The sequence below is a fragment of the Manis pentadactyla genome, chromosome 5 (assembly GCF_030020395.1).
Source record: "Manis pentadactyla isolate mManPen7 chromosome 5, mManPen7.hap1, whole genome shotgun sequence".
Classification (NCBI taxonomy): Eukaryota; Metazoa; Chordata; class Mammalia; order Pholidota; family Manidae; genus Manis; species Manis pentadactyla.
This window is the reverse complement of record NC_080023.1, coordinates 6,530,019-6,542,462: the sequence shown is the minus strand read 5'-3', so window position 1 is coordinate 6,542,462 and position 12,444 is coordinate 6,530,019. Positions and strand designations below refer to the sequence as shown.

The 12,444-nt window shown below is 44.7% G+C and overlaps 1 protein-coding gene across 3 annotated transcripts in view; it reads right to left on the bottom strand.

Moving 5' to 3' along the window:
* STX18 (syntaxin 18) overlaps nt 1-12,444 on the bottom strand; it is a 131,231-nt gene that overhangs the window by 58,160 nt on the left and 60,627 nt on the right. For 2 of the 3 annotated variants that reach the window (XM_036921126.2, XM_036921128.2), the window contains one exon: nt 8,355-8,422. The exons of the other annotated variant lie outside the window; for it this stretch is intronic. In XM_036921126.2, the coding sequence (XP_036777021.2) occupies nt 8,355-8,422 (68 nt within the window). The remainder of the gene's footprint in view (nt 1-8,354; nt 8,423-12,444) is intronic. 3 annotated transcript variants of the gene reach the window in all.

The window sequence follows — 12,444 nt, the reverse complement described above, 5'->3', positions numbered from 1 at the left end:
CATGACAGATGAGAAGACAGAGCAACCTGAAAGAGGGGTCAAATTCTTATTTTCTGTGACATTTTAAGAACAGCACTAGATATATAAGCATTTGAAACATATTTATCAACAGTAATAAAGCCTTGCTAGTGATGTCACCCCAAATTAAGTATCACAATAACAAAATTATTACTTCTTTGAAAAGGTTAATTATCTGGCAAATAAATTCCAAGAATATATATTCTCATAGGACATACATATATAAATTTGTCAAGCTTTATTTCCTTTATGCTGCACAGAATAATTTTATTACAGAGCTTAATTTATCTAAATATTAGATTGAATTAAAGGAGACTATGATAGTTATAGGTTTGGATTAGTCAATTTACTTCAGGGAGAAAGGAGGGAAAATTAGGTATTAAGTTTATTCTGGGTTCAGAAATTTAAAGGAATATGCTTTTTTAAACCATTTAGTTTATTGGTATGAAAAGGGCAAGATCAAAATTACAAATACCACTGACATTCTGCCTACCAATTAATTTAACACGCAATTAGATACTTCCTGAGGATAGAGCAGAAGAGAGGATAACAAGTCATCTTACACTCTGTTCCTAAGGTCACTGACGCAGGGTGGACACAAGCTAAAGACTACACTCCTACTTTGCTATAAATATTAAATACGGTGAGTATATACCTTGCCCCTAGTATATGCCCAACATACTTCCTGAAATTGAGCTGTTAATGTTTGTGCTACAAACATAAACAAAATATAGACCCTGCTCTTAATAAACTATATCACAATATGTAACATGTAACATGTACAGCTGAGCCTTGAACAATGTGGGGGTTAAGGGCACAAAGCCCCCATGTAGTTGAAAATCCACATATATATTTTGACTCCCCCCCAAAGTACTAATAGCCTACTGTTGACTAGAAGCCTTACTGATAATAGTCAATTAACACATAGTTTGTATATTTTTATACAGTGTATTCTTATAATAAAGTAAGCTAGAAAAAATGTTTTTCCAAATTGTCACAAATCTCCAAAATATTTTCCAATATATCGGAAAAAATCCACATATAAGTAGATCCATGCAGGTCAAACCCAAGCTGTTCAAAGGTTAACCATATGTGCTTATGTATCATAAACAAAGACTAACAGCTACAGAACGCTTTCCATGTGTTAACACCATTCACTGTTCTAAGTGCTCCACGTATATTTACCCACTTAATTCTTAAAATTCTATGAGGTGGGTACTACAATAACTTCCATTCTATAGATGAAGCAACTGAGGCACAGAGAGGTTCATCAACTTGCCCAAGTCACAGAGCGAATACTTCGCAGAGTTGGGATTTGAACCAAGGCATTCTGGCCCGAGTCTATGCTCTTTACCACCATGCAGGGCACCCCTCACGCCAAAAAAGGCAAGGGAGTTCAGAAAAGGGGCTGCTTATTTCCTACTAGTTGATCAGGATGAAGGCGAACTGTGAACTAAATCCTGAAAGGCAGGCTGCAGCGGTAGGGAGGCCAGTGCAGACGCTCCCAGTAACAGAATGGGATCAGGAGAGGCAGCCTGCCTGGAGAAGAGCCAGCACGTCCGTTTGGCTGGAACACAGCACAGGTAGAAGCCATGGGTTCTTGGGGGGCCTTCAGTGCTAGTGGAAGGAGCTTTAGCCAGTGGAAGGGCTCAGCCTGGGGAAGATAAATGTGGCAATACCACAGTAGATGGAACGGAGGAGGAATATCAGACAATAGGTTATCCAAACGAGGCAGAGAGCCCTGCTTATCATCTTTGTATCCCCAGCACCATGGAACAGGTAGGTGCTAGTAAGTTTCTATTTAACTGAACTTTAAGAAAGGGACAATGGCAGAGCATGGGTGGTAGCAGGGGACCAGGAAAAGGCAAAGGATGGAGATTACAACTGTCAGGAACAGAACAATGCTGGAAGCAGAGCATCAACAGACCCCAAGATCTGGGGTCTGGGTGAACAAGAAAGAGTAACAGAAACAAACAAACAAAAAAACAGAAAGAAGGTAAGAAAGAACTCAAAATATTTAAGAAAGAAATAAATTGCTGCTAACACTTGTCCTTATAATGCAATATAAAAGGACAGAAGTAATGTTCTTGAGACCAAATGGTCCATGAGTGACACTTCGTTTTGAAAAAAGGAAACCAGGGCAAATGATCTTACAACCCTTGAGTAATGAAATCTGGGGAAACTGAAGGAGAAGTTCTACCATCTCTTAGGGGGAAAGGCAAGAGTCATTGTGGCTACAAAGCTGGGTTCTGGAAGGATGCCAGGAGTGGGTGGGAAGCAATGAGACAAGACCTGTGTGGAGTTAGAGCTCAGATGGGAGAGACCAGTGGGCCTACAGAACCACCGATGACCGGCTCCCTATTTAGCCGGCAGACCACACGCTGGCCGTCTCATGGTCACTATCTCAGTGGCGCCCTCCTGCTGCCTGCCAAGTGTGCTCAGTGTCCTTGTGGCGTGTGCTCCCATTCTCCCGGACGGCTGTCCCACGTCTTCTCCACGCTCCTCAAACCTCTCCAACACCCCACCCCAGCTCCAGTGTCAGTAATAACTCGGCTTCCTGTTTTCTGAGAACGAGCTCTCCCCCAGCAATTCTCTTTTCTCTCCCCTGCACCTTCAACCTTAAAAGAATTCATGTGTGTGCACACTGATTTGGCGGTGCACACAGTGAACACTGCACGTATTAGTTACTAATATACGGATTTTTTCCTGTTGACTGGATCTTTCCTAGTCACATACAAACATGGTATTATTTCTCCCAACTTAAAAAAAAAAAACAAAAAACCTCTTAGTGCCATGTCTCCTTCCAGCCATTGTCCAATTTTTCCTCTCTCTTCAGCAAAACTTCTCTAAGAAGTTTACCCCCGAGGTCTCCATTTTCCTGACCACTTTTCTCGAACCCCATCTCAACAGCCTGTACCCTCATTACTCCACAGCTGTCCTCGCTCCCAAGGCTGCCACGGCCCCTGCACTGGCTCGGACGGGGCAGATGGCTCTTCTCCTTGGCTGGTTTTCTTCCTCCCGCCTCCATGACACCACACTTCCCTGTTTTCCTCCTACCTCATTGGCTGCTCATTTTTCAGGCTCTTTGTTGACACTGTCGTTTAGCCACCCTCACCCCTGCTGACCATTTAAGGACCCAGTTCGTGGCCCAGTGTCTGAATCTCTTTGCTACCCACACTGCTCCCTGGGTGAGTTTGTCTAGTCTCATGGCTATTCCAGTGTGAACAGCACCTTTACGCTGACAGGTCCTAAACTCCTGTCTTTGGCTCGGACCTCTCCTTGAACCTGAGACATAAATGTCTGACCTGCGTGAAGCCCGAGGCTGACCTCCTGCTGCCCCCTGCGCACAGTCCTGCTGCGGCCTCCCCCACTGGCACCAGCCGCAGCGCCATTCCTCCTGGCGGCTCAGGCCCCGCACCTGAGTCGTCCTGACTCCTTTTTCTCTCCCATCTCACATCTAACCCATCCACAAATCTTACTGGCTCTACCCTCAAAATATTTCCAGCAGCTGACCTCTTGCTATCACGTCCTCAGCTGCCTCTCGGGCCCCTCACCTGGCCTGTAGCCAGCCGGCCCGCCTGCTGCTTCTGCCTCGCCCCTCCTGAGGCCACTCTAACACACTGGCCATACTGAGCCTCTCACACAGTAAGTCAGGCCCTACCAATCCCCCGCTGAGACCTTCACCAGCTTCCCACCTGCAAGCAAAAACCGGGAGCCGCAGATCCCTAAGATGCCCGGAAGACCTGGTTCTTGCTATCTCTCTGAGCTCATCTTCAGCCGTCCCCCATCCCTCCTGCTCCGTCACACTAGCCTCCTTGCTGTTCCTCGGACATTCCAGACACACGCCTACATCAGGACCTTTACACTTGCTGGCTCTTTTCTTACTGGAATGTTCTTTCCCCAGGTATCTATATAACTGACCCTTACTTCTTTTAAGTGTTAACTCAGTGTCCCCCTCTTACTGAGGCCTTCCCTAACCTATGTTTATAAACTTGTGTCCCCCTAACATTTTCTAACCACCTTCCCTTCTTCCCTCCCCCTGAAAGCACTTACCTTGCTCTAATAGTCTATGTATTTTACTTATTTTGTTTCTTGTCTGTGCTCCCCCTTCAAAAAATTTAAGTTCCACAAAGTCAAGGACTTTTGTCTGTTCACTGTTATATCCCCATCATTAACAGCAATGCCTAGGACTTAGCAGGCTGATAAATCAATAAGTCAATGATCAAATAACTTTTTGAAATACCCGATTCAAGGCCTGAGGATGACCTAGAGAACAGGCTTGACAGACAGCTACAACTGTGCTCCTTAATAGATCCCTCGCCAACCCACTTTACCCCCACCCCCAAGACCTCCAGGCATCCGGAGCCTTCCCTGGAGAACTTAGGGCAGGGGACGCATCCAGCCAGGTGACAAGTCCCTCCCAGAGAGAAAAGGGAAGAGAAAGCATGGGGTCTTCTCAGTCCCAAACATCAGTACATCAGTCCCCTGCGCTTCCTCGGTGTGGCAACCTTCCCACTCCCCAACCCCAACTTCCACATTTCCTTGGGGAGAGTTGGAAGGAGAGAAGGAAGCCACTGGGCTCCTGAGGAACAGCTAATCCTCCCCTGGATGAATCTGAAGAGGGAGAGGGAACCATTTCCTTATCACAGCGCTCCCTGGCATCTTGTTTTCTTAACTGGTTTGGCTGAACATGGTGACCACACAGAATGCACGCTAGCTGAGGTAGATCAATGCGGGGGGAGTGAGGGTGGTGAGCCGAGGGGCCATGAGCCTCGTGCTCATCCTTAGGAGAAACTGTCTCACCAGATGTAGAGGCTAAGGGGTCAGAGACAGAAACACAAGAAAGGTATTCACTTCCGATTGAATATGTACACTGTGGACAGAGCAGACCTATAAATAACTAATTCAAAGAACATTAGATTAACATCCTCCTACTCTATATTTTGATTTAACAGAAATTCAGCTCAGTGACATTGAAAAGGTCTAAAGGTTAATTTGATAAAAGTGGTTACCCAATTAAAAGGTGATGTTCCTTTAGGATACAGTCAGTGTCAATTAACCTTTTAGGAAAATGGACAGTATGGTTATCCGATAAGTAACAACAGAAACCATAGAGTTTCTCCCCCAAGTGGTACTGTTTGGTTGCCAGGATACTGCAGAAAAGGCACATCTACCAGAAATGGAGAAATTATTTTTAATTAAAATCATTCAAGAGATCCAGCCAGAGGCTACAAAGGCTGCATGCTGTTCTATTCTAGCAAAATGTCATTATTAAAAAAAAATAAATGGGTCAATAAAATCTGAGCTCTACATTATGGAAAAAATTACAGCCTCCTAATTATGTCAAACTAACATAGCCTTATGGGTCTGAAGGCAATATTTCTCTCAGTTCCACCATCTACTCCATCCAAAATGTTCCAAGGAGCAGGCCAAGGCCAGCACATTGCACTGGCGGTAGTAGTCAAAGAGAAAGGCTTTCAACAGTCTGCCACCTCTGGGAGGGAGGACTTGACAGGAGGAGACAAGGTGGTCCTTCCCCATCTGGAGAAAGGTAAGGGCCTTGAGAGGATGCCTATTCCCTGATCTACAGAACAACGCCCCTGGTGTGACGCCTTAGCTTCCTCGGCCTCCTCCTATACCCCCTCCATGGGAGGAGGAGGGACATCTCTGATTGGTAACCTGGCAGAAGGACCTGGGCACAGACAGGAACAGAAACACGCACCTAGCCACAGATCCTTCCTCTCGCCACCCTGTCTCTGGGGTCTGCCTGCTTACAGACAGCTCTGTTCTCTCTCTCGTTCGCTATAAGGGACCTGCCCCAGCTCTCTGTGCTTCAGGGTCTGCAACTCTCCAGTGGCACTAAAGGCTGAGTGAGTCAGTCTGATTCAGGAGCCTTCAATAGGCCACCCACTCACAGACCTAAGCGTTGCCTACTACCCATGATTTCATCAGCGATTAAGCTCATAACGTGTATCTCCCTCATGTTGGCCTGACTCCTGCACCCCATCTCTCTCTTACTCTCCCTCCCTCCTACCACCCTCTGGCAGGAAATAGAGGTGTTTTCTTTTTATAACTGACCACTCCCTCAGCAGCGTCATAGCTCAAAGGGTGTTCCAATTCAATTACCCTTCACTAGTGCCAAGAACTCTCCCACATCTCATTTAACCCTCCTTAGAACATTATCCACATTTTTTAAAAAAGGAAAACAAGCCCAAAAATGTGAAGTAAGTGTAAACACTCACAGGGTTAACAGTTGGCAGAACTGGGACTGGAACTTAGGTGTGACTGACCCCAAAGCCCGTGCTCTTTCAAAGGGACCAAAACAGGAGTAGGAGTGGAACTCTGGGTAGTGAACAGCTGCAACTGGGAAGATGAGTCTCCATAATGGGTGTGGCATAAAAGACTGAGTCTCCATAATGGGTGTGGCATTGCTCAAGACTAAGAAAGCCCCAGGAACTACAATTCTCTGATGCTCAAGCCACTCACGCTAAGTGGCAGAGCAGATTTGCCCCTGGGATGCTGGCCCTCAGTCCCAGCATTTGCTGCCATTGTGGCTGGGAAATGAGAAGGCTTAAGTCACCAGCCCACTATACTCAGCAGCATCAGAGGAGAGGGCTCAGAAGTTCAAAACTATTGCAAAGTGACTGAATAAGCACCCTTATACACAACCTTTCTGCAAATCTATTGCTTTTCCTTTTGCACTGCATTTTGATTATATTGTCTTGTTGAATTTCCCAACCAGCTGGCTAGTGTTGATCTCCTCCATTGTTAAAGCAGGGTGTTTCTGAAAAGGGCCAGAGAGTAAATGTGTTAGACTTTAGGGCCATTTGGTCTGTCACAGCCACTCAACTCTACACTGTAGCACAAAAGCAACCGCAGATAATACGTAAATGAATGCACATAGTGGTGTTGCAACAAACTTCGTTTATGGATACTGAAATTTAGATTTCATATTATTTTCACCATAATACAGATGGTAAAATATTATTATTATTATGCCCCCCGCCCAGCCATTTGAAAATGTAAAAGCTGTTCTTAGCTTACAGATTGTATAGAAACAGGCAGCAGGCGAAATGGTTGCAAACCCCTGGTTTAGAGGAAGACATTTGTTTCACAGATTCAAAGACTTTCTCAGGTTGACATGGCTATTGGGGTGGGGGTGGGGGGTGGCTTGAACTAACCCAACATTCAAAGCATTCTCCTCCCTGGATGCCTTTTCAAGGCTAAGGGACGTTAATGGATTTCCATGAAAGACCTCTAAGCCGTTTTTTAACCTAAATTGTCAGACACTAAAGAAAGAAGCTGGACACTGACAGGTTTATACCACTTTGGGTAAGTTTTCCAAAGTCGCTGCAGCTTCCATTTTTAGGGACTATAAAATTAGTATTTGATACACATACACTTTTAGAAATGAAATTTACACTGCCATCTAGTGTTAACCAACTATTTTAACTGAGAACTTAAAATAAGTCTTGGTAGTATGCATTAGAATAATTTCAGTACATTCCAAAAGTATACAAACAAAATACTTAAAAGTATAAAGTTGCTATGTTGTTCAGGGAGACAAAGTATCAGGGATTATTTAAAATTCACCTCACATATCATTTATCTTATACTTTGTGAGAAGAAGGCTTCTGAAGAACAAACACTTGCTTTATACAGATAAAATCCCAAAAAGAATGCTTCTAATGAAGGCATTTCGTATGTTCAGTCCAACTTTTTCATGAACTTACATGAGACACTTGAAGCCGAGGCTTATGGTAGACATGCGATAGTAAAGCCAGGTGCAGGCGGAGGTCAGGGAAGAGCAGGAGGCAGGTTATCTGCACTGCAAGGTTCCTGTGTCTGCTGGGCACTACAGTCTATTCCAGAAACTCTTTTGGAAGGCACTATAAAACTGTTTTCTCTTTTTAAAAATCATCCTAACCAAAACCTTCCCTAGAGGCAAGAGCTCTGTCTCTCTAAATGGCATTACTGTATGCCATGAAATCCCTTCATATGTTCAATAAATAGTTACTGAAGGAGAAACAGTGTCTCACTCATGTCTGCAAGTTTCACAATGTACATATAGAAATGTTGTATCATGTTTGTATCAAACACATGTTTGTATCAGAATAGAAGATATGCTGTGTGGGTAGAGTGACTTTGAGGATATGGGGATGACAGAGGCTACCCTGGGTATGGGAGCTCCTTTTGGCTCTGCAAATACTACTGCCAAACCAATCTCCATTACAATTCTAAGTTATTAAGTAAAATAGGTGGACAAAAAGGTTAAAAGGAATATAGGTATGGAAAAGAACCTGGTTATCAAAATCATGATAAAAATATGCACTAACCTGTAAGCATTAATATAATCTTTCCTGTGTTCCAGAAGAAAATCTCTCAGTTTGCCAATGTGTGAAATCTAAAATAAAAAGAAAGCAAATAGTTTGTATAGACAGATATGTTACACTCACATGTAATAAATTTTAAATTAACAGAGAATGGAATGCAGGTTGTAGAAAGATTTTGAAACTACAAACAGAATAACTTTAGTTTTAGACTCTCTTGTCTTGGTCTCTTATTGATGATTCCATCTTGTTGTAATTGCTGTGATCTATGACATTAAGAAGAAATGATCTCTAAGGAGCCTTGAGAATAAACGAGATAATGCATGCCCAGTAACTACACAGCACATGCTCAAAAAAAGCCAATTCCTTTCCGTATGTGTTCTAGATCTACAATTTAATAGACAAACAGTTCTTCTTCCAAGTGTTCTGTAGCCTAAGGCTGGACTTGTAGAGTTTTTAAATAGGGCCCATGTACAGCAGCAGGGTTCAAGAAAAGATTCAGGGGAAACGATTAATCCCTACACAACAGATCTCTGTCTTGCTGTAGCCTACTTTCACGAGCGAACTAAAGGGACACAAAGGACAAAGGACTGGATTTGTGATGGCCGATTTCTCCTATAGTAAAAACCTACTCTAAGGCACCTACCACATGTCAGGTACTGTGCATGGGGCTAGAAACTAAAAAAAATAATTTAATTATATTTTTTAAAAAAGAGAGAGATAGGAAGAAATGTAGAATCGTGATTGACAGGGACAAGAAAGTGCTTCCAGAAGGAGAGTGATTAACTAAACTGGTGGCTTGCTCTGTCCTTTGACCGCTGTTCACTCGAGTTTCCTCCTAATGCCCTTTTTACTTTATCCAAACATACGTAGTTCCAGCCCTGAAGGGTCTGCCGCACTTTCATCTTTTCCATGAAAGTTTTTCTGTCAAGGCCAACTCAGGCTAATTTTCACCTTGCTCTGTACTTAAAAGCACATCTGTGAACCACCGCTGGGCACTGAGTTACACACAGCCATGTCCTCTGGCCTGACTTTTACAGGTACGCCTCTCTGTCAGTGGGAGTATGAGCCGTGCAAGGAGAGGGCTGCACAGCTTCCCACACATTTCTGAGCACAGCGTGAGTACAGAAGGTGGTGGCCAGCAGGTATTTGTGGAATGAATACATGTCTAAATACAAAAATGCTACTTATCACAAAGGAAACATTCAGCATTTGTCTGGAGATAGGTCAGCAGGGGTTCAGTTAAATTTCCCAGAGTCTAGACTAATAATAAATAGGGTTCAGGAAAGTACCCTCAGGCATTGTAAGAGCAGGAATCAAAGGAAAAAACACATATGGCCACATTATTAGTTTATTTACCAGGTACAAACAGGGGCTGAGAATGTCCAATCTCTCAGGGCCCATGAGGCATTTTCAGCCACATGACCTTTGTTCTCTGCCCAGCAGCCCTGTCATGGGCCCTGATATCACAGCTCTCATTAACTAGTTTGGGAAAATGAGCCTCACAGAAGCTAAGTGACTTGTCCAGCATAACACACTTAATGTACAGCAGAGTTCAGGGTCAACCTCAGGACATGTTCAAGTTCAAATTCGACATGTTTTCCAGTATATTACAGCTGCCTTCCTCACACTCTGATGCCTATTTTCCTCTTAAACTGCATCATAAAATCTGACTTTTAAGACTGTTGGGGGAAAAGTTTGAGATGTGCAAACAGGATGTTTATTGCATTACATATAAGATTTCATCAGGCTACTGTCCTCTTCTAAGATTTCCCATGATTTCCACCCCCTTACCCGACCCCTGCCTAAGAGAGCCAGATGAAAATAAATTAGTGAGCAAGGCAGGGGGACAGATGAAGCATATTTGGCTGCAGTGAATTCTGGTTTCAAAATACACTCCAGCCAAAGGAAGCAGCTCTGCCAGCTGACTTGCTACAGGGCAGCCAATGTATAGTGACCTCGGGGCCTAACCAGTGGGGGTGAGTCCAGAATCCCATGAACACTCAAGGCCCGGCACCATCAGTGCCAAAAGTCCCATGTGACCTCAGACCCTGTCAAACGCCCCCTCAGCCTCCAGGCTCTAAGTCCCCGGCTTCACACCCTAATGGTTCTCCCTTTTTTTGAATGTCCTGCGCACCTTCTCTCCATCGCAAACTCCTCCCCACCTTTCAAGATGCCGTGTTCCTCCCTACACCCACTCTGTACTGCCAGGCACAGCCAGACCCCATTCACTCACATAATGTCACACATGATCCCTGCATGATGGCCACAATGTCTAGCTACAGGTGGATTGCCCTTCGCTGGACTGCAGGCTCCTAGAGGTAAGGGAGGGTCCTCTCTCCTTCCCCAGAGGCTGTCAGGCACAATTCCTGGAGCAGAGCAGAATCTTAAACACTTTTACTAAAGGTTGAATACACAGTGGGTACCAAGTAATCCCTAAAGCAGTATACCTCCTCCCCTAAAAGATGTCCAAGTCCTAATCCCTGGAACCTGTGGATATGTGACATTGCAAAGAAGAATTAATGTGGCAGATGGAATGAAGGTTGTTTGTCAGATGACCTTCAAACAGGGAGATTACCCTGGATTACCCAGGTAGATGGGCCCCATGTGATCACAAGGGTCCTTAGATGGAGGAGGAGGAGGCTGAGGAGAGCACGAGCGTGTCCCAATGGGAGGACTCCATCCAACGCTGCTGGCTGTGCGGACGGAGGAAGGGAGCCGAGGAATGGGGGCAGCCTCCATAAACCAGAAATGGAGTCTTCCTTAGGGCCTCCCCAGAAAAGAACACAGCCCTGCCGACCCCTTGATTTTAACCTAGGGAGTCCCAATTTGGACTTCAGACCCACAAAACTATGAGATAATAAATGTTTGCTGTTTTAAGCCACTAAGCTTGTGGTAATTTGTTATGTTATTTGTCAACACCATGAACTGGGAGGCCCAAATAACAAACACTTGTATTTCTCACAGCTCTGGAGGCTGTCAAGCCCTGGATCAAGCTGCAGCAGATTCAGGGTCCGGCAAGGGTCCCGTTGCTGCTTTGTAGACAGTTGTGCTCTTACTGAATCCTCACACGTGGAAGTGAGAGCCTTGCTCTGGTGTCTCTTCTTATAAAGGCACTAGTCCCATTCACGATGGCTCCATCCTCATGACCTATTCACCTCCAAAGGCCCCATCTCCAAATACCACCCCAGTGGGAATTTGGGTTTCAACATATGCCATTTGGAGGGACACAAATAATCTATCCATAATATACCTGCTCAGAGCCTTAATATCTGTAACAGCTTTTCTTTAAGTTTTAAAAGGTCCAAAGGCATCTACTCCATGGGTTAGATTCAGCAGCCCACTCCCTTGTCACCCTCCACCCCCATCTGTAGCTAGTTCTAGTGTCACGTTCTTACAGTTTTGATATCACTGAGTGACATGGAGAGTCAGAGAAGGGAGAGGGTCCTGGGAGGAAGGAAGGGGTCACTGAAAGAGTCTCTGCGGAACCAGGTGGGTGACAAGATGCAAGGGCTAAAGATGGAAAAACTTTGGAGGCTGAACCATGTTGTGGAGCACATCATAGGCTTGGGCAGATGAGGGACACACCATTTTCACAGCTCTGTGCCCTTGAGACTGCTCTTCCTCTACCTAGAATAACCTTCTTTATTCCAACCCCATGCTCCTCCTTCCAGGTCCACTTAAATGTCACCTCCTCCATGAAGCCTTCCCTAACACTGTTCTTAGTATTTTACAGATACCGTCAGCACTTTCCACATTACATTAGAAGTGTTTATCTGTGACCCCTATTATACTTGAATCAAGCTCCTTGAGGTCGGGATCTTTGTCCTACTCATTTCTCCAGTAGTGCCTAAATGTGAGAAAGGGGAAGGGGGTCGGAAGCCAACAGAGAAAGGCCTCGCGATCTGATGATTCCTGATGCATAAGCTGGATCATAAAGCATCAAAGATATCACAAGGCTGCACCTGAGTAACTGTGGACATAAGAAGAGGGACATAATGGCTATCTGGGCAAATTACTCTCCTAGGAAGGCAGTGAGGTACAATCAGAGATGCCGCATCAGCATGCAAAATCCAAGGAGAACATGCAACCTAAC